The 27092-nt window shown below is 41.8% G+C and overlaps 2 protein-coding genes across 4 annotated transcripts in view; one reads left to right on the plus strand and one right to left on the minus strand.

The window, feature by feature from the left end:
* The window catches only part of kdm1b (lysine demethylase 1B), a 53116-nt gene extending 40886 nt beyond the window's left edge, over positions 1-12230 (plus strand). For both annotated transcript variants that reach the window (XM_078414826.1, XM_078414817.1), the window contains exons 14-21: positions 506-633; positions 1953-2084; positions 2675-2749; positions 3938-4054; positions 5557-5682; positions 7689-7811; positions 8433-8585; positions 10604-12230. In XM_078414826.1, the coding sequence (XP_078270952.1) occupies positions 506-633; positions 1953-2084; positions 2675-2749; positions 3938-4054; positions 5557-5682; positions 7689-7811; positions 8433-8585; positions 10604-10687 (938 nt within the window). In that variant the 3' untranslated portion in view covers positions 10688-12230. The remainder of the gene's footprint in view (positions 1-505; positions 634-1952; positions 2085-2674; positions 2750-3937; positions 4055-5556; positions 5683-7688; positions 7812-8432; positions 8586-10603) is intronic.
* An 8-nt stretch (positions 12231-12238) lies between these two features.
* The window catches only part of LOC144602120 (protein DEK-like), a 38699-nt gene continuing 23845 nt past the window's right edge, over positions 12239-27092 (minus strand). For both annotated transcript variants that reach the window (XM_078414838.1, XM_078414845.1), the window contains exons 8-11: positions 21656-21797; positions 19800-19948; positions 14239-14307; positions 12239-12875 (exon numbers count right to left, since the gene is read on the minus strand). In XM_078414838.1, the coding sequence (XP_078270964.1) occupies positions 12864-12875; positions 14239-14307; positions 19800-19948; positions 21656-21797 (372 nt within the window). In that variant the 3' untranslated portion in view covers positions 12239-12863. The remainder of the gene's footprint in view (positions 12876-14238; positions 14308-19799; positions 19949-21655; positions 21798-27092) is intronic.

The following is a 27092-nucleotide window of genomic DNA, read 5'->3' on the forward strand; positions in this document are numbered from 1 at the left end:
CACTCAACATTTTTTTTTGATCCATTGATTAATATAATGGCCCAATAGTTCAAAACATTGATTTGAACCCCTGGCCTCTCATCAGGGCTTTACCTTCTTAAACCATTTGCTCCAAACCGAAAGGAAAAATTTTGAGCTTTGTTACTCAGATTTTGAAAGAAAATTAGCATTCATTTTGTTACTACCTCCGTGAGGGAGTGGGGGAAGAACACACGTGTGGAGAGACTGCCATGGGGGTGGGGGGGGGGGTGGAAAGAACAAAGGTGGACCTGGAGTGGGATACTATGCAACCTTGTCAGAGCCCTTTATGTGGTGACAGTTTACATACCATGGGTGTGCAAGCAAAGAATTTCACTGTGACATGTCACATGTGACAATAAAGCATTCATTCATTCATAGTGAGTGCCCTAATCAGTTCATTGAAAATGACATTGCTGTAATTCAAATTAATCCCTTCAAGGTATGCGAGGTGGGTTGTGACTGATTGTAAGTTTTCTGCATGCAGAAAAGATTGAAGAGATCTACAAAGCTTTTAGCCAAGAGTCTGGCGTCCAGTTTAGTGATCTAGAAGTCAAAGTGCTCCAGTTTCATCTTGGCAATCTTGAATATGCCTGTGGCAGTAATTTGCAGCAGGTAAGAAACTAACATGAATATTCTAAATATTGTCAAAAATATGATCAGTATTGAACAACACTTCTTAGTGAGCTGTTTTACTATGTGGCATGAAAACCTGTTACTGAGCTCTCTATCTCCTTCCTGTCATTGATCGAGATCCTGCCCACTACAGAGGTGTCATCTGCAAGCTTGTAAATGATTTGATCAGAATTTGGCCGCACAGTTGTGAATTGTTACAAATTGCAGCATTTGCACTCTCTTGTGCCACCAAGTTCTGGGCATGCGGTTTTAGTGTTTACAGTGATCATTGACAGCATTGATTAGTTCAACAAATACAATATAGACATTCATAAAGACATGTTTGTATTGTATGTCGGAGAGACTTAAGCGTGGACTCGGTGACCATTTCACCGTACACTCGCACTTGGTCTGCCAAGGCCTATTGGATCTCCTGGTTGCTAACGATTTTAACTCCCCTTCTCAATCCCACACTGACTTTTCTGTCCTGGGCCGCCTCCATTGCCAGAGTGAGGCGACGCAAACTGAAGGAACAGCACCTCATATTCCACTTGGCCAGATTACAACCCAACGGTTTGAACATTGAATTCTCCAATTTTCGATAACCTCTCATGACTCACCTCCCTCCCCCACCCTTCTTTCCTCCCCCACTTCCCTCCCCTGTGGCCCACCTAGATTCCCACCTACTTCCCCTCCACTCACCCCCCTCTCCCCTCCCGCCACTTTTTTCCCTCTGGCCTTCCAATCCGCAACTCTTCAAACCTGTCTCACACCTTCCCTCCCTTCTTACCTCTGTTCCAACCATCTGCCCCCCTTGCCAATGTCGCCCTATTACATGCCACACTTTGTCCTGCCTCTACCCTTTTCCAGCTTTTTTCTCGCCCTCCCAATCCCTCCTACAATCAGTCTGAAGAAGGGTCTCGACACAAAATGTCACCTATCCATGTTCTTTAGGAATGCTGCCTGACGCGCAGTGTCACTCCGACACTTTATGTCTTTTTTGTTTTTAATTAACCTGCTGGATAATTTGCTGGAACCATTTGTCTGTTTGCAGGAGTACCAATTGGGTCACAAGCCACACTTTAACGTTTTTAACCATACGTCTGACATGTTTTTTTGTAGAGCTTTAAGCAATTTTCTTGCTTGTAACACTGCTTGCATTAAGAATGAAGTCGGAAGCGGGTCCAGATTAATTGCTTGCCTGCCAAGGGCGAGGAAAAGTCATCAATACTGGAGCTGTGTTGTTGTGGCTTTCTCTCATTAAGGTGTGATTGGATGTACAAATATTTTTCTACTTGTGCTTGTGTTTTGTGCTGTAGGTGTCTGCTCGTTCGTGGGACCACAATGAGTTCTTTGCCCAATTTGCAGGTGATCATACACTGTTTACATCAGGTTACTCATCCATCATCAGTAAACTAGGGGATGCCCTGGACATACGACTCAATATGCCAGTAAGTTTAGGATCATATATCTCGCAGCCTTTATTTTTATAAATCAAGCCAGTAAATTCCAAAGCAATTAATTAATGTTGATGCTGACAACAGGATCTATTTACATCAGACATGGTTGCTTAATAATCTCTGGCATTTGGTTCGCCAGAGTTGTACCTTATTGTGTTACAATATAATTTTAAAAAGGTTATTAACATAAGAGCAAGTAATTTTTAAATGTCAACAGTGGCTGATCTTTGGGTCTTAAGTGGGTGGATGTTGTAGTTTTTTCTGTGAAATGTTATTTAATTTGGATCGGGTTAGTGATTCTTAAATAGGTCAAAATGCACGCAAAATGTTGCGTGCCAGTAACCAAACAGCATTGGGGTGAAAACTAATGGTATTGGAAAAAGCAGCTCTTTACTAATTTCAGTGGAAGATGGTGCAGCACAAGACATTAAATTAATGTATTTTTACTTTTATTCATATGTTTATCTTTTTTTCCTTTAAAACATCAAGATCAAAGTTTATGTAAAATATCTTTCATTTCAAAGTGGATGCAACATTTAAGTTGCTTATAAAAGTTTCTTAATGTTTTCATCTTTGACAAGGTTGTGTCCATAAACTACTCAGGTGATGACATTTGTATAGGAACAGCCAACGGAACGTTATGGATGACACAAAAGGTAAACTTCACAGTATGTTTTACAATTAGGTTCAATGTGTGCATGAACTAAATGGGAAATGTAATTAATGCTGCTGTCGTCAAGAAATTGAACAATGAGTGAAAAGAGTGGAAACGAATCTGTTATAAAATACCAGTAGTCCATTTTATTATTGTACCAAGTTAGAAGCAAGCAATGTAATCAATAGACAATAGGTGCAGGAGACGGCCATTCGGCCCTTCGCACCAGCACTGCCATTCACTGTGATCATTCAGGATTCAGGATATCTTTATTTGTCATCCAAAAAACAAGTCTTTTGGACGAGATTTCGTCCCACAGTCCAACAATAAGAGCAATAAAATAAGCAAATTACACAACCCCAACCAACACAAAACACAAAAAAAAAGAAACACCCATCACAGTGAGTCTCCTCCAGTCCCCTCCTCACTGTGATGGAAGGCCAGAATGTCTTTTCTCTTCCCCTGCCGTCTTCTCCCGCGGTCAGGCTGTTGTACTTGCCATGTTCCAGGCCGCGCCGGACGGTGAAAGGTCCGCGCGCGGCGGGCTGACCCCAGCCCCGCGATCCGGGGCTGGCGAAGACGCTGCCGCTGCTGCTGCACGTCGGGGCGGTCGTGGCTCCCGACATTGAAGCCCCCGCCGAGCAGAAAAAAATCCCGTGGCCTATTTCAGGCCGCGCCGGACGGTCATGGCTGATCATCCACAATCATCCTGACCTGTATCCTTGGAAAGGAATCAGTGGAGTGGCACGGTGTAGTGTAATAGCATGTCAAGGTGTGTTTTGGCATCCTGCCACTCAATACCTTTCTAAGCACCTTGACTTGAAAATTCTCGATTCTTGATTTGTGATTGTAGCGCATTAGTAGCCCTCTTATTTGGTTTCCCAGATGCGGAAATATCAGCTGTAGTCTACCCTCTCAGATCTTTCTGCGTATAAGGAAAGAACCCCAGCCAGATCGATCTGCCTTTTGAGTTTCATCATGTGCACAATTTAAGTTTTGAGAAGTGCTTTTGAGATTTGTTTTGTCAGAACAGACAAACCTCTTCAGACCCAACGTGTGAGTTGTGCAGATGCAAGGAAAAAGCACAGTTGATCTTTGAAACTGCTAGAATATGAACATCTGATTTAAATGTCTAAATGGCATACTGTCCCAAGCAATTCATTGATGATTGTTTAATGGTCTCTTGCAGGTTCTGGTTACTGTTCCTTTAACATTACTTCAGAAAAACACTATTCAATTTTATCCACATCTGTCTGAAAGAAAAATTAAAGCCATCAACAGTCTAGGCCAAGGGGTAATTGAAAAGGTAAATATAATGTTATTAAATCTGGTATAGTTGCCTGGTTAACCAGGTTTGTTCTGTGCAGATAAAGAAATGGAAAAAAATACTAACAATTAAGTAGTAACAAAGTTGAGCATTTTCAGTCACTTAAAAATTCAACTTAATTGTTTCATCAAATACTCCAAAAAATAAAGTGTGAACTTGAACCAATTGCAAGCTTGTTTCCTTGTGTTTGTGATTGCAATGAGTTATGATTTAGAATGGCCTTGACCTAATATGTAGTTAGAGAAGGCGTTACAAGGCACGCATAACATTCTGCAATGAACATCTGTTCATTCTGGATTACTGCTGTCCAACTTATTTAGCTGCAGACAAAGGTACATGAGGGTAGGCTTATGCTCTTGTTATCAGCAGACCTGTTTGAATGTCAGTATTCTTTTTCTGTGAAACTGGAGAAACCTAATTGCAATATTCCTAGTGTTGAATATTTTAAGGGCTTCTAAGTCATGCTTGAACGGTAACTGCATCCAAACATAAATGTAACTTGGGATCAGTAACTCTTGTACAGCCCTGCTTGAGGTTATTCATTGCGACTATAACTTTGGAGAGGACTAAAGCTTGCTTTCAGCAACGGGAACCAGTATGGGGTGATAGAGGAAACATGGTGCAGAGATAATTGAAAAGCTTTGCAGTGAAGAAAAGTTGAGAAATAGGAAAGATATAAAATAGGCAAAATGGGGGCAGTCTATGATGGACGGGATGCATAGAAGTAATTGTACGTAGCATGGTAAACAAGGTTAACATTGGATTGTAAATATCCGCTGCCTGACTGGACCGACAAATGGCTTAAAGAATGTGAAGATCGATGTTAATAGTAACAATACCGCAGTGTGCAAATAAATTATTAAATATAACAATAGAGCTTTAAATGGCAGAGAGCTTCACAAAGAATGCATTGAGATATTTTAGTAATTATTCTCTCTGTTCCACATTCCAATTCAGCCATTGAGGTAAAGCATTGAGATTTGTATATTTTTAAAAGTTTTCAATTTAAATTTTGTTCTAAATACATTTATATGACCCATGATTGTTTTGTTGGAAGTTAAATTGTCTCTCTTCCTAAATATTAGTTAACTAGACCAAGTGGACTCATTGGGCCCAAACCTTCATTGGTGCAGCACCGTCTCCCCCCCCTCCTCACCTCCCCCTCCCTCAACTCCCTCCCTCCCCCCCCCCCCCCACTCCATCCCCCTCAACCTCCCTTATTCTCCCTCCACCCCCTCCCTCCCTAGGAGATAGATTTAAACTTTAAAATGTGAATAACTATAAAAATATAACGCCGATTTCAATGACACTTCTTTCATTAGCACCAAAGAGACGACGGTGAGTAAGGTGGGCCTAAAATTGTCGCGCTATCGTGTACCGTTTTGGCTGTAGTTCAGGAACAAACAAACGAGAGTTTTGGTATATAGATATCAATATGCAAATATTTAATCCTCTAACCCCATGCACTTTTAACCCTTCAGATTGCCTTACAGTTCCCATATAAATTCTGGGAGAATAAAATTCAGGGTGCAGACTTCTTTGGTCATATTCCTCCCAGTCCTGACAAACGTGGGCTTTTTGGTGTATTCTATGATATGGATCCACACGTGAGTGAATGAGTCTTGCTTTTAATGATGGACTGTGTTTAATGTGTTGGCTAATCACTTAAACTAACATATAACAAAATAGAAATAAAAACACAGCATTAGTAATGCAAATAATAAGGGAAGGAAAACCAAGCAGAAGTTGTAACCTTTTGGATGAAAAAACTTCCCTCCTAATCTTTAAGCAAATGTGAAGGCTATCACCTAATTAGTGGGCAGGGTAATATTGTAGAAATGATGATATTTTTGCGTCGCATCATAATATTGTCAGTGGACTGAATTGATAGTGGTTTTTATCTAATGGATGAATTATGAATTGGTAATGAAAGTGAAACAGCTGGTGTGCACAGGAAATTATTGTTTACACAAATTTTGGCTTAGGGAAGGATGATGCTCCTTTTTTGCATTGTTGATATGGATGAAAATTAATAATTGTGACAGTCATGACAAAATATAACCATTAATGCTATTATTTTGTGATTTGATTGCTGTATGATGTAATTGATTGCCTTGATTCTTACCACAAAGTGATTAACATATTTATAACAAAGAATTTTCAGCACCAATATTGGCATGGCAGGTAAAACTGCTGCCTCACAGTTCCAGGAGCTAAAGTTAGATTCCTGACCTTTGGTGCGGAGTTTGCACATTCTTCTGTGTGACAGTGTGAGTTTCCTCCAGGTGCTCTGGTTTCCCAAAAAACATGTGGTTTAATGGGTTAACTGGCCACTATAAATTGCCCCTGCCATGTGGATCAGTGGGGAACTTGGTAGGAATGTGGGAAGAATAAAATGAACTAAGAGGTTTAGTGTAATGATAATTGGCACAGATTTAGGCAGAAGGGCCTGTTTCTGTGCTGTATCCCTCAATGGGGCACTTAAGAGGTGACTGTCTACATTTCACTCGAGCCTCTTCCTACCCATTGTCAACGTTGGAGCTGGGAAAATTCTCCAAATTCTCCAGGTAACTTAATTCAAGGGTCACTGTCCCTTCTATATTCTAGCAGGTAAAGCCTTCTCTATTTCCAGTTGTGGGGTATTGCAGCCTGGATAGCACATGGTAGAGAAAGTCTACCTTGATTTCGGGACAGTGCAAACCACAGTCAAGGTACCTGATGAGGATCAGCATCGTTACTCAACAAGCGTTTAGAGAATTGTGGTCCTGAGGAACTTGTATTTACACTAGATGCAAAAACATGTTGAGATACCCCTCAATGTTTATCAGTTCAAAAAAAAAAGTTTCCATAAATTCAGCAGGGGAACTTCCCTTTCTTTCAGGCCTGAAAATACTTAAATGCATTCATACATTTATACTTGGTTCTGTAGGGTTCATAAGAGTATATAAATAACATATAACATATACAACATATAACAACTACAGCATGGAAACAGGCCTGTCCAGCCCTACCAGTCCACGCCGACCATTCTCCCTGACCTAGTCTCATCTACCTGCACTCAGACCATAACCCTCCAATCCCCTCCTATCCATATACCTATCCAATTTACTCTTAAATAATAAAATCGAACCAGCCTCCACCACTTCCACCGGAAGTCCATTCCATACAGCCACAACCCTCTGAGTAAAGAAATTCCCCCTCATGTTACCCCTAAACCTTTGTCCCTCAATTCTGAAGCTATGTCCCCTTGTTGGAATCTTCCCCACTCTCAAAGGGAAAAGCCTACCCACGTCAACTCTGTCCGTCCCTCTCAAAATTTTAAAAACCTCTATCAAGTCCCCCCTCAACCTTCTACGCTCCAAAGAATAAAGACCCAACCTGTTCAACCTCTCTCTCTAGTCTAAGTGCTGAAACCCAGGCAACATTCTAGTAAATCTCCTCTGTACCCTCTCCATTTTGTCGACATCCTTCCTATAATGAGGATGTGAAAATTGAATAAATGTTCAGATCTGTCTGAATTCTTCTGTTCCTCAAGAATCCATTCTTTTGAAGTTTCCTTTTGTTCGCATACAGTGAATTACTTTCTGTATTTATTTCTATTAAATGTTTTCAGGGCAAACATTGTGTCCTGATGTCTGTGATTAGTGGAGATGCAGTGGCTGTAATACGGGATATGCATGAGCATCAAGTGATTGAACTATGTATGAAGGTCCTCAAAGAACTTTTTAAGGAACAGGTGAGGAATGCAAATTTCAAACCCTATTGTTTAAAAAAAAAACCACAAGGGCACAAACATTCCCTAGAACATACCAATGAACAATATTGATTATTTCAGGGTAAATTGTTAACGCGTGCTATAATGCATAAGGCAGGCTGGGCAATTCCCATCTTACAGTATTCTGACCTTTCTTCACCTCCACCATCCAATTCTCCCCCCAAAACCTAGTACGTTGATCAGTCTAAATATGAGGTAGGACCAAAAAGAAAACATTTCTTCAGTGTGAGTGCAAAATCTCCGGAATATTCTTCTCATAGCAAGGCTCAGAGTAGGAGGTAACTCTAAGAAATATTAAGAGAACAGTCCAAGTTTATCCAATCTCTCCTTATAGCTAATATACATTAATCCAGGCAGCATTTCAGTACCCTCAACATCCTCCATTGTAATGGGACGACCTGAACTGCACCCAATACTCCAAATGCGACCTAACCAAGGCCCTATAAAGCAGTAATGTGACTTCCCTACTCATACTCAATGCCCCAAACAATGAGCGTACAGGGAACAAATCCAATTGTTCCCAGGAGGCTACTGTACATTAGAATGTCCAAATATTAATTGTACTTTTTAACTGCCTCACAGGAGGTTCCAGATCCGGTTAGATACTTTGTTACACAGTGGAACAAGGACCCTTGGACACAGATGGCTTACAGCTTTATAAAGGCAGGGGGAAGTGGTGAAGCCTATGATATAATTGCTGAAGATATACAAGGAAAAGTTTTTTTTGCAGGAGAGGTAAGTAGTTTTAGCACAGGATAGCTGCTTTGTTTCTTTTAATGTATTTGCACATTTTCAGTTGAAACGTCTAAAGTTATTCATGGAAGTTGTTAAATAAATCAGCTTGTCCCTTTTCATGCTTCCCTGTGCTTTATTATCACCAAGATAGACAAACTCCATTGTGCTTAAGAAATACCAATTTGGTTGCCTGTGGACATTAAAAAGTTAATACCAAAAGAAAATGGAAATCAGCTACCAGTTTTGTTATAGTTACTTAAAATTTTCTCCCAAGAATGTGTGTCCTCGTTCTTCAGGGAATGTGAGTTCTCCTTGTCATAGATGAGGCCCTCGTGTGCCTGTGTCACTCCTCTCTCTCTTCCCCCCCCCCCCCCCCCACGCAACAAGGATACCATTCCCCTAGTCCTCGCCTTTCACCACACCAGCCTCCGTATCCAATACATTATTTCTGTCAATTCCAAAGGAATCCCACCACTAATCATATCTTCCCATTTCCATCATCTGCAGGGACTGCTCCCTCTGCAACTCCTTGGTTCACTCATCCCTTCCCACCCAAACTACATCCTCCCCAGGTACTTAATTAACCCTGCAACCACAGGAGATACAACACCTATCCTTGTACCTCCTTCCTCGACTTCATTCAGGGACAGACAGTCCTTTCAGGTGAGACAGGTTCACGTACGTCCTCTAACCTCGTCCACTGCATCCAATGTGGGCTCCTTCCTGTACATCGATGAGACCAAATGTAGACTCGCCGACCATTTTGCTAAACAAGGGTGAAGTCTGAAGAAGGGTCTCGACCTGAAACGTCACCCATTCCTTCTCTCCTGAGATGCTGCCTGACCTGCTGAGTTACTCCAGCATTTTGTGATACCTTCGATTTGTACCAGCATCTGCAGTTATTTTCCTACACTACGTTTTGCTGAACACCTACGCTCAGTCCACCAAGGCCTACAGGATCTCCCAGTTGCCAAGAAATTCAACTACCCTTCCCATTCCCATGCTGACCTCAGTCTGAAGAGAGGTCATGACCCAAAACGTCACCTATTCCTTTTCGTCAGAGATGCTGACTGACCCACTGAGTTACTCCATCCAGCTTTTATCATATCATATCATATATCTACAGCCGGAAACAGGCCTTTTCGGCCCTCCAAGTCCGTGCCGCCCAGTGATCCCCGTACATTAACACTATCCTACACCCACTAGGGACAATTTTTTTTTTACATTTACCCAGCCAATTAACCTACATACCTGTACATCTTTGGAGTGTGGGAGGAAACCGAAGATCTCGGAGAAAACCCACGCAGGTCAGTGTCTACCCACACTGACCTTTCTATCCTGGGCAACCTCCATTGCCAGAGTGAGACCACACACAAATTGGAGGAACAGCACCTCATATTTCGCTTGGGTAGTTTACAAGCCAGTGGTATGAGCACTGAATTATCTAATTTTAAGTAACTTCCACTTTCACTCCCCTCCCGCCCTAGTAGTTTTACCAGATCCACAGTTCTCCATTGTTTCCCTCTTGAGATCACACCTTCCCTAGCCAACAATGAATCTACCAGGCACCACCCTTCCCAAGGTCATTAGTGACCTGCCCTGATTGGTTTTTTTCTCGCCTCCACCTTCAGTCTGAAGAGTCCTGACCCGAAACATCACCCACCTTTTTCTCTAGAGATGCTACATGACCCAGTGAGTTACTTCAGCACTTCACTTGCCAGGTTTTGTTCTCCCCTCCACCTCTTCCCCATACTTCATCAGTCTGAAGAAGAGTCCAAACCTGAAACATTGTCTATCTGTTCCTTCCATACATGTTCCATACCCGCTGAATTCCTGCAGCACTTTTTTTATTTTGCTCAAGATTCTAGTGAATGCAGTTTCTTAGCTCCAGGTAAAAGGCTTGTCTTGTCTTAAAGTGCAAGATTTATTTGCTGATTGTTTTTGACCACTATTGATTTGAATGTTTCGCAATCAGAAAAATTTGAAATCTTGATCAAAATATTTTTCTTTTAATACAGGCAACAAATCGGCACTTTCCACAAACAGTTACAGGAGCATACCTCAGTGGAGTCAGAGAAGCCAGTAAAATTGCTGCATTGTAAAATATTTGTCTTGTATGTGGGACTAAATGAAAATGCTGTATATGGAAGGTACTGCTCTTGTTTTTTAAAAAATGCTGCTAAATTCTATAATGGTAGGTCTTTGTACTTTAAATCCAAGTACAATTGAAAGCTGATTGAAATTTGTTTAAATACCAGAGTACAAAAATGAGTGAGGCTTTCCTTAAATAAAGGCAATAATCCCACAATTTAGAATCTTTTAACCAAGTCATGAAACACAATTCTCTGGAATGCAAAACATTTCAAATACTGAAGAGCTTTCACATTTAATTTTAATAAGGTTGCATGGCTAAAGTGAAGCCACCTGTGACTTTGTAATTTTTGAACTATTTCCTTTAATTTTGAATGACCAATTTTGAATTCCAGCAACATGTTAAAGTTGCTGCAAGGGGTGACCAAGGAGTTTCGAAGGATTGCAAGAAGCGCTTTTTTTTTGGCACCAAATACAATTTCCATCCTTCTGGTGCAGTTTTTTTTTGTTTGAATTCAAATCCATTAGTTAGTTGTTTGTAGTGACAAGCAAAACAACGTGCACTTATAACCAGGGATAGAATTAGCTCATTCAAGTATACAGTATGCAAAACGCTCAGTGTTTCTTCCAGATACGGATACCCATTAGTTTTTTTTATTAAAAATGGTGCTAGGCAGTATTTCCATTCCTGCAAAGACTGAACTAACATCTCCTTAATCCAAGATTTAAAACAGGAATTTAAAGGCACAACGTGCGTTTTCTTTCATCTGGTCACACTTTAAATCCATTGTGAATTGTTTGTTAAACCAAATGTTGGTTTGAAGATAGCAACTAATACTGCCTTTTACGACTACTTAACCTGAGTGCTATTAATCTATTGCTTGTAAAGTATATTGCAATGACAAGTATAATTCTTTATCACTGCCAAAACTGAATCTTTAATTTTATTTATAGTGATTTTGTAGAGCTTCATCTTTTTAAAGCTTGTACATATTGATGTAAATAATGTTTCATTTTGGAGGAATTGACTCTTTTGTGTCTGTACTATTTACAAATGGAAATGAGAATTGATAGAGTGTTAATTTGAGCTGGAGTATTAATGCCAGTTTGCCTTTGGGGTGATTTAAACAATCTCAGGTATTGCATTCTCAGCCTTTCTCATTCCACCAGTCAGTTACTAGACTGAAACCTCACCTGTAATTTGAAATTACCTCGCAAACTTATTCACCAACCTGATCCAAAGTTGGTTCTTGCATGATCTACTGTACTAATGTAATATCCAAGTTATAACAATTCTGGTTTACATAGTGCTAACCGAATCAAAGCTTTTTTCCAGTACAAAAATTCTACTTTCTGAACTTGTTTAATTTTAATTTAAGCACCAACTTACTGATTGTCCAGGATACTAAGACTACTGTCTCATTGTATCAGTTAAATTTAACTCTGAATAGGTGCACAATGATTAAATGGGTTTGCAGCAGGATGGATGTTTTTCTTTCCATTTGGAAAGATTTGTCAGATGGTCATACTCCTATTTATAAAGCATTAAAAAAAGCCTGAACTGTCTCCTTGCATTTTTATTTCACTTTGAACTCGGGCATGTAATAGTCAAAACAAGTTCTACAAAGAACGCAAGTTACAGATATAAATCTTCTGCATCTCCATTTTTAAAAAAAACGTTCCCCTTTTACAAAATTAAAATCATAGTCTTGCTTTGAAAACATTTAAATACAGAACAATCAAATCAAAGATAATTAAATTGTTTTAACAGTACATGCAACTATCCAGGTTTAAGCTTAGGAAAAACAGCTACTTTTCCAATTCATTTGACTAAACTCTAATTAGAGAGAAATAAGATATGCTTAACCATAATGGAGTTACTAGGTAATTTATTCACAACTCATTTAAATTTACAGTTTCATAAACAGGTTAAAAAACTAATACACTACTAGAAAATTTAACAGATAAAAGTTCAAGTCTTAAAAGGCAGATCTACAGCTAAAGAAGCCAAGTCTAGTTTGAAAAATGGTCGATTGATATTGACATATAAAGATGGCTTACAACAATCTCCACTCAAAGAAATGCATTCTTATTTGTGCTGGTGTCAATCCAATTTCTCAATCAACATGGAATATGGTAGCAATGCCATCTTATCGCTTTGCTGGTTTCTTTGAACAGGGATCATTATCATGATATCCACTGAAAAATAAAAATTACAATGTTACAGCATTAATTCAGTCACCTAAGAGTGGTATGGGCGATGCTTTGTTACATGGGCTTTAGGTCAGCCCCGTATTTATTTTTGTGAATCTAACTCAATTATTTGACACGAATGGAGAGCTCCAAACTGCATTAAAAGCATTCTCTCACTTCTGCCTTGAGGCATCTGATTTTATACAGGTCATGTGAGCAAATTAACTAAACATTCTCCCTTGTGGTAGACCATTTTCTTCCCATTCTTATTGCTATATCTTATCTAAAATTACATACACCAGTATAAATCTTCTGACTACAATATGCAACCCCGAGCTTTCTTCTGTGTCAGGGGTTATGGGGCAAAAGCAGGAGAATGGCATTGAGAGAGAAAGATAGATCACCCATGATTGAATGGCAGAGTAGACTTGGGCCAAATGGTCTGATTCTTCTCCGAGAACTTATGAACTATCTTCAAGAACATTAGGGTGCCAACATTACACAAGATCCTTTTACTCTATTCCAAACTACTAACCACCCCAACCAGAAAAACACAGCATCACAGCAATTAGCATTATTGCACATTCTCCACGTTAATTATCAATGTGATTCTATTAGATGTTCTGATACAGTTTAGTTTAGAGATACAGTAGGGAAACAAGCCCTTTGGCCCACCGAGTCCGTGCCGGCTAGCACACTAACACTATCGTACACACTGGGGCAATTTTACCAAGCCAATTAGCCTACAAACCTGTATGTCTTTGGAGTATGGGAGGAAACCGGAGCACCCGAAGAAAACCCACGCAGGTCATTGGGAGAACATACAAACTCCGTACAGACAAGCACTCAGAGTCAGGATCGAACCCGGGTCTCCGGTGCTGTAAGACAGCAACTCTACCGCTGCGCCACCCTGATTCTTGTTCTAAAATTGCAGGGTTTTTGCTTATTGTAAGTGGCAATAGAATCAAGAGTTGATGAGTATGGAAGAAAAAAGTACAGAGCTGAAAGAATGGAGCTAGTCTCTAGGGAAATGGCATGAAACAGACCTGATGTGCCAAATGACTTCCTCCTGTATCAAAGGAAGCACCAAGTTAATTGTCCAAAACCAAAATACTGCAAGTAAATACTGGAACTCAAAACAAAAAAAATCCCTAGATTCTCTTGTCATTACCCTAAAATGTAACTGGTTTCTCCTTATAGGTCTATCAGATTTGCTGAGTATTTTAATAATTGGTTTTATTCATGTCTGCTATATGGAATATTTTGATTTTATGTTTTAAGTGTTACCAATAGTTTGTTAGAACTTCTTGAGACCCAGTTTTAAATGGGAGATTTGTAAATAACTATGAAAGAGTAAATCAATACCTACCGCTTTCACAGTGTTCTTGACAAAATCTTTCTTGTCAGTCAGGTCATATTCTGGATAGACAGCAAACACCTGAAAAATAAAAGGAAACTCATTTAATGACAAAGAACAACACTAGAAACATAAGATATAAACCATGCTTTTTTCAGGAAATCACTATATTGATATGTGATGCTGCTATACATCTTATTTCCAATTCAATGTTTTCAGTGTGCACTTGCTTAAGTGTAAAGTGATCACTACACAGAACTTGCAATTTAGTGAAGCAGTACTAACCCATTTCTCTCACCCACATCAGAGCACACTGCGAATTTGAGTCATGGTTTGAAAATGGAAAAATAATTAAATGTTCGGCCTCATGTGACCCATGGAGCTTTTTGTCTAAAAAATCAATAGTTCCTGGTTAAATACAGTATTAGGTTTATGTGACATTTGCTTTGGTACATTAATAGGATAGGTTTTGGGCATTGCCATAAGTGATAAGAGTAGAATTAGGTCATTCGGCCCATCAAGTCCACTCCACCATTCAATCATGGCTGATCTATCTTTCCCTCCCAACCCCGTTCTCCCCATAACCTCTGACACCTGTACTAAGCAAAAATCTATCTATCTCTGCCGTCAAAATATTCATTGACAGCCTCTACAGTGGATATTTCTGTGGCAAAGAATTCCACAGATTCACCACCATCTGACGAAAGAAATTTCTCCTCAACTCCTTCCTAAAAGAATGTCCTTTAATTCTGAGGCTATGACCTCTGGTCCTACACTCTCCCACTGGTGGAAACAGCCTCTCCACATCCACTCTGTCTTAAGCCTTTCACTATTCTGTACGTTTCAATGAAGTCCCCTCTCATTCTTCTAAACTCCTGTGAGTACAGGCCCAGTGCCGACAAACGCTACTCTTTCCTGGGATCATTCTTGTAAACCACCTCTGGATCCTCTCCAGAGCCAGCACATCCTTCCTCAGACATGGTGCCCGAAATTGCTCACAATATTCCAAATGAGGCCGTACCAGCGCCTCATAGATCCTCAGCATTACATCCCTGTTTTTTATACAAGCCCTCTTGAAATAAATGCTAGCATTGCGTTTGCCTTCCTTGCTACTGATTCAACTTAAATATGAGCTTTTTGAGAATCTTACAGCAGCACTCCTAAGTTCCTTTGCATCTGATTTCTGCATTCTCTCCCCATTTGGAAAATAGTCTACACCTTTATTCCTACTACCAAATGCATGACTCCACACTTTGATATACGATATTCCATCTGCCACTTCTCTGCCCCCTCTCCCAACCTGCCCAAGTCCTTCTGAAGAGTCCCTGCTTTCCCTACCCATCCACCTATTTTCGTATCATCCGCAAACTGGGCCACAAAGCCTTCAAACCCCTCGTCCAAAAAGGAAACAAAGAGTAGGGTTAAATTAGTTCCTTTCAGAATGGCAGGTAGTGACTAGTGGGGTACCGCAAGGCTTGGTGCTGAGACCGCAGCTATTTACAATATACATTAATGACTTGGATGAAGGGATTAAAAGTAACATTAGCAAATATGCAGATGACACGAAGCTGGGTGGCAGTGTGAACTGTGAGGAAGATGCTGTGAGATTGCAGGGTGACTTGGACCAGTTGTGTGAGTGGGCAGATGCAGTTTAATGTGGATAAATGTGAGATTATCCACTTTGGTGGTAAGAACAGGAAAGCAGATTATTATCTGAATGGTGTCAAGTTAGGAACAGGGGAAGCACAACGAAATTTGGGTGTCCTAGTTCATCAGTCACTGAAAGGAAGCATGCAGGTACAGCAGGCAATGAAGAAAGCCAATGGAATGTCGGCCTTCATAACAAGTGGAGTTGAGTATAGGAGCAAAGAAGTCCTTCTGCAGTTGTACAGGGCCCTAGTGAGACCACACCTGGAGTATTGTGTGCAGTTTTGGTCTCCAAACTTGAGGAAGGACATTCTTGCTATTGAGAGAGTGCAGTGTAGGTTCACGAGGTTAATTCCCGGAATGGCGGGACTGTCGTACGTTGAAAGACTGGAGCAACTGGGCTTGTATACTCTAGAATTTAGGATGAGAGGGGATCTTATTGAAACATTTAAGATTATTAAGGGATTGGACACGCTAGAGGCACGAAACATGTTCCCGATGTTGGGGGAGTACCACAGTTTAAGAATAAGTCAAGTCAAGTCAATTTTATTTGTATAGCACATTTAAAAACAACCCACGTTGACCAAAGTGCTGTACATCTGATTAGGTACTAAGGAAAAAAATGAAACATACAGTAGCACGCAAACAGTTCACAGCGCCTCCTCAATGAGCCTCAAACGCTAGGGAGTAGAAATAGGTTTTGAGTCTGGACTTAAAGGAGTCGATGGAGGGGGCAGTTCTGATGGGGAGAGGGATGCTGTTCCACAGTCTAGGAGCTGCAACCGCAAAAGCGCGGTCACCCCTGAGCTTAAGCCTAGACCGCGGGATAGTGAGTAGCCCCAAGTCGGCCGACCTGAGGGACCTGGAGTTAGAGAGGTGGGTTAGAAGATTTTTGATGTAGGGGGGGGGAATGTCCATTTAGGGCTTTATACGTGAATAGGAGGAGATTGAAGTTGATTCTGTACCGTACAGGGAGCCAGTGGAGAGAGGCCAGAATCGGGGTGATGTGGTCCCTTTTACGGGTACCCGTCAGGAGTCTCGCTGCGGCGTTTTGGACCAGTTGCAGGCGGGACAGGGAAGATTGGCTGATCCCAGTGTATAGGGAGTTGCAGTAGTCTAGGCGGGAGGAAATGAAAGCGTGAATGATTTTTTCTGTGTCGTCGAATTGGAGGAAAGGTTTGATTTTAGCTATGGTACGAAGTTGGAAGAAGCTGGCTTTTACCACAGCGTTGACTTGCTTATCCAATTTTAATGCAGAGTCAAATATCATGCCGAGGATTTTGACATGCGGTTTGACTAGGCAGGATAGGCTTCCAAGACTGCCTGTTATCGATTTGATGGAGTCGGGGGGGGGGGGGGGGGGGGGCGAATAGGATGACCTCAGACTTGCTCTCATTTAATTGGAGGAAGTTCTGTGCCATCCAACATTTTATGTCCTCAAGGCAGTGTAAGAGGCTGTTTAAATTTGACTGGTTGTTGGGTTTCAGGGGGAGGTAAAGCCGAGTGTCATCGGCATAGCAGTGGAAAGAAATGCCGTGCCTTTGAATGATTTGGCCAAGGGGGAGCATGTATAGAGAGAAGAGAATGGGGCCTAGGATGGAGCCTTGTGGAACTCCGCAGGAGAGGCTAGCTGGAGCAGAGGAATAACTGCCTATGTTGATGGCGAAACTCCTATCTTTGAGGTACGAAGCGAACCAGCTCAGGGCAGTGTCATCAATGCCAACCGCGTACCGGAGACGGTCAATAAGGATGGTGTGGTCCACTGTATCGAACGCTGCGCTGAGGTCGAGAAGGAGCAGGATTGCACAGTCGCCGGTGTCGATGGCGAGAAGCAGGTCGTTGTGTACCTTCAACAAGGCAGACTCTGTGCTGTGGTGGGCTCTGAAACCTGACTGGAAACTTTCCAGGATGGTGTTTTGGTGCAGGTAGGGCACTAATTGGTTTAGAATTGCCTTTTCAAGGACTTTTGACAGGAATGGCAGTTTGGAAATGGGTCTGTAGTTGCTAGGCAAGGTGGGGTCTAGGTTAGGTTTTTTCAGTAGGGGCTGGACCACCGCGTGCTTGAAACAGGTTGGAACAGTGCCAGTGGCCAGAGAACTGTTGATAATAGAGAGGATGCTGGGACCGGCTATTGCAATGACATCCTTCAGAAGGGCAGTGGGGGCAGGATCAAGGGGGCAGGTTGCAGGTTTCATAGCGGAGACAAGCTTTGCAAGGGAGGATAGAGTGACGGGTTGGAAACAGTCCAATTTAGATGAACAGACTAGTGAGACAGCTAGGTCACGGGTGGGAAGGGAAATGTTCATTCTAATGTTCTCAACTTTGTTGGTGAAAAATTTAGCGAATTCTTCGCACTTAGCAGGGGACCCAACTAAGCTGGTACTGGGGGCGGGACATATGACAGAGGTAATTGTGCTAAATAGGACCTTGGAGTTATGAGAGTTTTTGGAAATAAGGTTGGAGAAGTATTGTGCTCTAGCAGACTTTACTGCTTCCTGGTATTTGAGAAGATTGTTTCTCAGAATTTCGAAGGAAATTTGAAGCTTGTCACATTTCCACCTCCTTTCTGATTTTCTGCACTCCCTTCTTAGGGTTTTGGTGGTGTCATTGAGCCAAGGCCGACCTTTGGGCTTAGGCTTTTTCATTTTAAGGGGAGCGATAGAATCCAGGATGGAAGAGCAAGTGATATTAAATAAAGAGGCGAGATCCTCAGTGCTGAGATGGGGGGGAGAAGCCTCAATAGTGCAGATGTTGGGGGCAGCTGTGAGAGCCTCGGAGAATTTACTGGCAGTCAATGAATTTATGTCGCGGGAGTAGCGAACAGGGAGATGAGATTTTGCGGGAGATAAAGGCAGAGATGCGTCAAAAATGATAGCGCTGTGGTCCGATAGACAGGCTTCAGTAGTTTCAATGTTGTAGATTGGGAATCCGGACGATAACACTAGGTCGAGAGTATGGCCTAACTTGTGAGTGGGTCCCGTGGTGTGAAGAGTCAGATTGAAGGACTCAACCAGGTGCATAAATTCACTCACAAGAGGCTTAGTGGGACAGCAAACATGAATATTAAAGTCACCAAGAATCATGATCCGGTCAAATTTGGGCAAAATGCTATAAATCAGATCAGCAAATTGGGTGATGAAGTCCTTATGCATTTTTGGTGGGCCAGTTAGAACGGAGATGAGGAAAAACTTTTTGTGAAGCTGTGGAATTCTCTGCCTCAGAAGGCAGTGGAGGCCAATTCTCTGGATGCTTTCAAGAGTTAGATAGAGCTCTTAATGATAGCAGAGTCAAGGGATATGGGAAGAAGGCAGTAACGGGGTGCTGATTGTGCTTGATCATGGTGAATGGCGGTGCTGGCTCGAAGGGCTGAATGGCCTACTCCTGCACCTATTGTCTGTTGTCAAATCATTAATATACAACGTGAAGAGTATCGGCCCCAACACCGACCCCTGCGTAATTCCGCCAGTCACTGGCAACCAACGAGAAAAAGCCCCCTTTATTGCCACTCTTTGTCTTCTGCCATCCAGCCAACCTGCTATCCATGCTAGTATCTGCCCTTTGATACCATAGGCTCTCATCTTCCTTAGTAGCCTCAGGTGTGGCACCCTGCCAAAGGCTTTCTTAAAATTGTGCACAAAGCGCGGGCAGGTGGGACTAGTGTAGATGGAGCATGTTGGTCATCGTGGGCAAGTTGGGCCGATAGAGCTATTTCCACAATGTACGACTGTCACTCTCGGACCTGGAAACACTGCACCTTCAACAATTTGCTCAGTGCCAATGCCCTGCCCATTGCAATTCTCTCCAATTTCCTCACATTTCAATTACCTGAGATATTACTAGCATGATTTTCCAAATGTCCCCTTACAATTTTAGAGAACTTTAATCTTTTAATACTAATCTGAACATTCAATAAAGGAAAAAATGACCTTTTTGCAAATTTGTTTCATTGTGACTTCTTCCAGGTTTGCATCAGCCAACAATTTCATGACTGTTTTCTTTATTTCTTCATCTGTAGGTGGTTTCTTAAGCTTCTTAATCAGCGGTTCATCATCCGAACTGTCTTCTGATTCACTTTCTGACACACAGTAACAAGATGCAATACAAGGTTTCAAACAAAAGTCAGTGAACACAATACTTTTATTATAAAATTGCTCAAATGCACACCCTCTAGACCACCTCAACTTACCTTTTTGTATTGGGCAAAACCAAACAAGATATCAAATATTTTGAGACGGCTTTGGTGTGTGGGAAGGGGCTGAAAGGGCAGGGGAGCTCATGGTTAATTAATGGGCAGAATTGGTTGCACTCAAGTGTAGCGTCAGGTCACCCTTGTATTGACCTACAAACCGTACTGCGCATGAAAAATGTGATTACAGGGTGAGAAAATGAACACCAGCATTATGGAATCATCTTTGATCAAACCCTCTCCTTCGACAAACACATCAAACACATCACAAAGACAGCCTTCTTCCACCTCAAAAACATTGCCCGTCTCCGTCCATCAGTAAACTTCAATACATTCAAAACTCCGCTGCCCGTCTACTCACCCACACCCCGATCCGTGACCATATCACCCCCGTCCTTTACAAACTCCACTGGCTCCCCATCCCCCAGAGAATCCAGTACAAAATCCTCCTCATGACCTACAAAGCCCTCCATAACCTGGCCCCTCTGCTACTGCCAATCTCCTATCCCCCCACATCCGGACCAAACTCAGATCCTGGGGGGGACAGGGCTTTCTCCATCGCTGCTCCCACCCTATGGAACTCACTACCTCAAACCGTCAGAGACTCCTCCACACTCACCACATTCAAAACATCACTGAAGTCTCACCTATTCAGTACTGCCTTCAACCACTGAAGGTCACCCCACCTTCTGTCTCCTTTCTCTGTTCGTTTACTTATTTACCTATTTATTCACTTCCCTATGTTCTCTAAATCCCTGTAAAGCGTATTTGAGTATATGAAAAGCGCTATATAAATGTAATGTATTATTATTATTATTAGAAATGCGTTGTTCGTTACGATGTTGTTAAAAGGGTGCATTTAGGTACTATGCAAATGAGTCAAAACATAATTTAAAATATAATTTTCTTTCTTCATTCCAATATCTTTTGCAACATTCACCAGCTGAGACTGCAAGCACTTCCTCTTCCCTTTTACAATAGTAAAGTGAGATTTGCCATTCCTACTGCATATATCTAAGCACAGAAAAGCCCAGAATGGTTTCAAGAACTTTTTACCACAAGTCATTTCACCTTTAAATATAAATGATATGACCAAGAACACCTTGCAACCTCAGGTTTGAATTACTAGTCCATATTCCAATGCTGTCTCCTGAGAAATATAGGTCATGAATTTGATTTCAACTTTTTACCTCAGTGGAAGATCTTTCCTAGAAAGTAGATTCGAATTGTGTGTTTTCTACACAATTAGGATAATGAAAAGGTGTAGGGGCCATTTTGCATTTAGTAGTTATTTTTGCATATTATTATTACCTTGTATACTGCTGTAGTTTGGACACTATAGAGTTAATGCGATGCTTACGTATGGGCTAGGCGGGGCTAGAGTTACGGCAGTTTTTGGACGTGTTAGCCAGTGGGAGCCGAGAAGGTGCTTTCAGAGGTTCAGCCAAAGATTCTGCCAAAAGATTCATTAGCCAAGATGTAATCGGTTGTAGATCTTATTGACAAGGAATTTTTCCAAACACCCAGCCAATATTTTCTTCCACCCTCATCTGTTAATTAGTCATTTGTTAATCTCATAAGTAGTTAAGTACTTACCCTTCTTGGCAAGAGCTGCAGCTTTCTTTGCGGTGCTACTGTCAGCCTTTTTCACATTTGTTGCTTTGGTATTTTGCCCCTTCTTGCCTTTAGGCACAGCTTTTGTTGTAACTTTTTCTTTTTTAGTCACTTTCTTCGGTGGCTGAAAAAAAATCATGGTATTCTCAATTTGCGCTCAAAAATATTTAGTGCCATTCTGTTCTTTTGCTTTAGGGTTACTATAAAATAATTTCTGATAAAACTGTGTGAAGCCATGAACTTCTATCTTTAGACTTTACTTTAGACTTGGATACCGCGTGGAAGCAGGCCTTTCAGCCCAGAGTTCACTCCGACCCGCGATTACCCTGTACACTAACGAGCACAATCCAACACATTAGGGTCAATTTATAGAAACCAATTAATCTACAAACTTGTATGTTTTTTGGAGTGTGGGAAGAAACTGGAACACCCGGAGAAAACCCACATGATCACAGGGAGAATGTAAACACCGTACAGACACCACCCAAGGATAGGTATAGATAGGCTCCATCTGCACATGTGTAAAATGCAGAAACATGTGTGCATGCATTAGAGCAGGGGTGTCAAACTCATTTTAGGTCGCGTGCCGGAATGGGCAAAATGTGACTTCATGCAGTCCGGATCAGTTGTACACACGCGCGAACGCGTGCTACCACAGCTTTTGTTTATTCAATCTGCTTTCATGTGTCTCAGTCTCTGCTATAATTATAAAGTGTTTCACTTTACAAATTTCGTTTCTTATGAGGAAGATTGCCTAGCAAGCATTACTTTTATGATTGGTATCTAGGCCCTAGATAGAGTGGATGTGGAAATAATGTTTCCAGTACTAGGGAGAGTCTAGGTCCAGAGGGCACAATATCAGAATAAAAGGTCATACATTCAAAATGGAGATGAGGGGGAAATGGGTGGTGAATCTGTGGACAGCAGTGGAGGCCAAGACAGTGGGTATTTTTGAGGCAGAGATTGATAGGTCTTGATTAGGTTCAAGGGAGAAAAAAGACAATAGAATGTGGTTGAGAGAGAAAATAGATCAGCCATGGTTGAATGGCAAAGTATATTTGATGGGCTAAATGGCCTAATTCTGTTCCCCTGAATTATAGTGCTCCTACAGTGTTTGTTTTACCCACAATTGGCTGACTGGGTGTTGAACAGCCAAACAGCAGCTACCTGGCATGGTGAAAGATGGTTTGTCCATCATCTCACCTGAAGGCCCCGCTCCCCATTCTTCTCATGTCTTTCTTCCTTCCCCTCACATCCTCTCCCCTCACCTCCCATGTCCTTCTCTACCCTCACCTTCGGCCTCACCTGCCCTCTCCCTTTCCTCAGCCTATACCTTCTCTCATCCCCATTTCCTTCCTTACAACTACTCCCCCACTCCCCTCCCTTACTTCCTCTTTCCTTACCTCGTCCCAAAATCCCCATCCTTCCCTCATCTGCTCCCTTCCTCACCCCCTCCCTCCCTACTTACTTTCTTTACCACCTATTCCCCCACTCCCCTCCCTCGACACCCTCTCTTCCCTTCCTCATCCCTAAAACCCTCCCTCCCTCATCTGCTTCCTCCTCCCCTTCCTTTACCATCACCTTCTCCCTTCTCTCCCCTATTCCCGCATAACTGCCAACATGTCTTTACATCCAACCTAACCTTAACCCAAACCCAGGAGAACAGCTCAGATTTTGGATCGCTGGCTAAGGGCCCATTCACAGTGCGGCAACTTCCCACCAGCCTCTATCCACGCACTCAGGTACATGGTGGCTGTCTCTGTGGTGACAGTCCAGGCTCTTCCCGGTGTCCACAACAACGCTGAGACTCCCCACCTTCCCCAACGCCGGCCCCTTCCCGCCCACGTCACCGCATGGCCGGATATGGACGTGGCTTCCACTAACCCCTGGGAGTTGGGGAGATGACAGCTGCAGATCGGCGTTGCATTTTCCTTCTGCGCAAAATTCATATTTCCTGCGAGGTTAAGCAGTCATGTAGCTCACTTTCCGTGTATAATCTAACAGCGTCCCCGTCCCCCCCCCAAATCACCCCGTGGGGCGGATTGGACCCCTTCGCGGACTGGATGCGGCCCGTGGGCCGGTAGTTTGACACCCCTGCATTAGAGCATGCAGTTCTAATTTTGTTTGACCAAGACATTGTTCTGTCATGACTATTACGGCCAGCTTCTAGTCTTACTTATCAAGCTCCAAGCTGCCGTTGACGTAGGATAAGTGGAACGATATTTTCTCATACGCAATCAACAACAGAGATCTCCACAACGTTTCATTTGAAGTTAGTCGTTTATTTGAAGTTGCAGTATAACATATTGGCATATCTCTTGTCATCGACTTGTTATTGATTAGCTTGGTAAAAATCCAATATCCTACCGTAACCTACATGAGTTATACGAACTGCCAGGTTTTTATCTCTGGCAGAGATTTCTTACTGATCTTCTATCAGTAGGCTCTTTAGCCGATTGATATCAGTTGCTTATTTTGGCTGAACGTCTATCAGCCGCTTCTTTCCGTGTACTGAAGCATTATATCAGAGCTAGAAGCTCCTCCGGCTCAGCCCAGTCCATACGTAAGCATAGTATTAACCTCTTAGCATCCAAAAATACAGCAGTAATACAAAGTAATATAATAATATAAAAAAATAAATGCAAAATGGCTCCTACACACCGGCCCCTAATTGTTATGTGTATAACGTAACAATTACTAATAAACATTAAAAAGAGCCATAAAAATGACATACACAATCAAAAAAGCATGCACTATATATCGCCATCTAATCTACTATAGTGATTCTTCAATCTTCAAGATCACCAGTCCATGCTGTACTCAGGTATCAGCTTCCAGTAGCTGACATATCTTCGTTATCGGTCTTTCCAAGATGTTGTTCTTCGTCTGGAGTTGAACAGTACGCACAAAACCTTATGCATCTCCAATATTCTGCCCATTAGACAGAATCTTCTTCAGTCTTCTTCTCTTCCAACTTAAGAAGCGGTCTGCTGTCAGTCCTCTTTGATGCTTCACCTGCAGGATTTTCCTTTGTGCAAACATATCACCATTGTAATACGTCAGTAGCATCCCTTACGAAGGAGATTCTGTTTGCCACAAATGTTTGAAAGCGTTTTATTTTGTTGTTGTGGTACTTAAGCACCGTTGTGCTATCAGTCCAGAAGATGGATTTGTCCAGTTGAAGCTGTAATTCTTTTCGCAGCATTGTGTCATCTCCGGATTTTCCCATTATGAAGTCGTGGTTGTATTGCTTGACCAGAAGCTCCTCTTGGCTTGCAATAGATATTCGATTGACAGCAGCAGCAGGGCAGCCATTCCCATCCCTGCTGTCGTGGTCTCTTCTCAATTCACCATCCAGGGTAGTTCCATTTGTAAAAGAGATTTCTGGATGGTTTTCTTCAGTTTCACTAGTTATTGCATCATCTAGTTTTCCATCATCGACAAAAACTGTAGAGTTCTCTGGAACTAGTTTTTTTCAGCAATTACTTTGGTTGAAACGTCTTCAAGGTGTGCTGGGTGTTCTGGTGCAGGATCCCCTGAAGTTTCCAGTTCTATCATTTCTTGATTCAAAGAATAAACGATCTTCTAGTGCTAGTTCAGAGTTGGTCTCAATCATCTGAGTTCAGACGTATTTTCAGGACCAGATTCTCCAGCCAATGGATCAGTTTGGACTGCTTTGGAGGAGATGCAGGTCTCATCATCAGCCTCAATATAGTCACACATTTGAGATGAGAGAGCAGCATCACCCGCTATTGGCTTTCCATTCTGTCCTGGTTTCTTTTCCTTGTCCTTCTGTACATTGAATCTTGTCTTGGCTGCTGCTATTGCAGCATCTAGTTCCGATCGTTCTTTCCGTCTTCACAGCTGTTCCTTCTGGCTCTTCCTATCGAGCTCCATTTCCAGTTGTCTTCTCTTCCTGTCGAACTCCATTTCCAATTCTTTGTTTTTCAATTGTTCATTTAGTTTCTTCTGTTTTTCTTCCTTTCTCTGTTCCTGTCCTTCAATCTCATGCCTGTCTTCCATGATGGCAGCCTGCGAGAAAGGCCAGGTCTGCCTAAGCCTTCAGACGGGCAGAGCGTCCATGATGCACGAGATGAAGAATGAGATTTGAAGATCAATTCAGTTTGAGACATTTGAAGCACTGCCTTCAGGTCCAATGATATCTAAGTTTGCACGACTCTGTTGTGTAGTACTTTCAGCAATAGAGTGTGTAGTTTGTTTATATCTTGAGTTTTTCTTCTTCAATCTCACGCTAGCTTTTCAGGGAGGCAACCCATTCCAAGACGTAAGAGATCTTTGAAGCTTCACTTATTGATCAAAAATCATTGTTCCTGTGGGAATCCATTCTGATGGCACCACCTGCTGCCTGAACATCAGATTTACGTACAAGCATACTTGTACGTCAATATCCCTTTAAGATATTCAGCTGTGTTCTTATCTTTGGAATTCAAAATAAGCTGATAGCCAGTACTGCACAAATCATTTCTTTGTTCTCACATTTTTCAGTCGTAGTTTTCTTATACAACTTCTGAAAAACAGCTTCCAATAAAGCTTACTGCAATAACGGCTTTCGAAGTTTAAAATCGTCGTAGTGACTAATGCATAAAATGACTCTTATTAGCCTGTTACCGGCTTCAAAGCTTTTGCAATAAAACAGTTCTTTGTCTTCCTTGCAGTCCCAGCTTGAGCCCCATTCCTAGAGCCAGTTCCTTTTAAATGATTCTTTAGAGACGGATTAACTTTATCTTCTTTCTGACCGAGGATAGCTTGTTCTATTCCGCGGGTGAGAAATTTTGGCAATAAATCCCTCCAGATCAGTTAAGCTCTCACATTTCGTCTCTTGCGAAGGCAAGTTCTGATCGGACACTCTGAAGAGTAAATTCAAGCTGATCGCCCCAGCTTAGGTAGATTTTTACGATATTACGGCCAGCTTCTCGTCTTACTTATCAAGCTCCAAGCTGCAGTTGACGTAGGATAGGTGGAAAGATATTTTCTTATACGCAAACAATCAACTGAGGTCTCCACAACGTTTCATTTGAAGCTAGTCGTTTATTTGAAGTTGTAATATAACATATTGGCATATCTCTTGTCATCGACTTGTTATTGATTAGCTTGGTAAATATCCAATATCCTACCGTAACCTACATAACTCATACGAACTACCAGGTCTTATCTCCGGCAGAAATTTCTTACTGATCCTCTCAGTAGGCTCTTTAGCCGATTGATATCAGCAGCTTATTTTGGCTGAACTTCTATCAGCCGCTTCTTTCCGTGTACTGAGGCATTACATCAGAGCTAGCAGCTCCTCTGGCTCTGCCCAGTCCATACGCAAGCATAGTATTAACCTCTAAGGGTCCAAAAATACAGCAGGGTACAAAGTAATATAATAATACACTGAAATAACTAATTATCGCAAAAA

The sequence above is a fragment of the Rhinoraja longicauda genome, chromosome 2 (assembly GCF_053455715.1).
Source record: "Rhinoraja longicauda isolate Sanriku21f chromosome 2, sRhiLon1.1, whole genome shotgun sequence".
NCBI classification, from domain to species: Eukaryota; Metazoa; Chordata; class Chondrichthyes; order Rajiformes; family Arhynchobatidae; genus Rhinoraja; species Rhinoraja longicauda.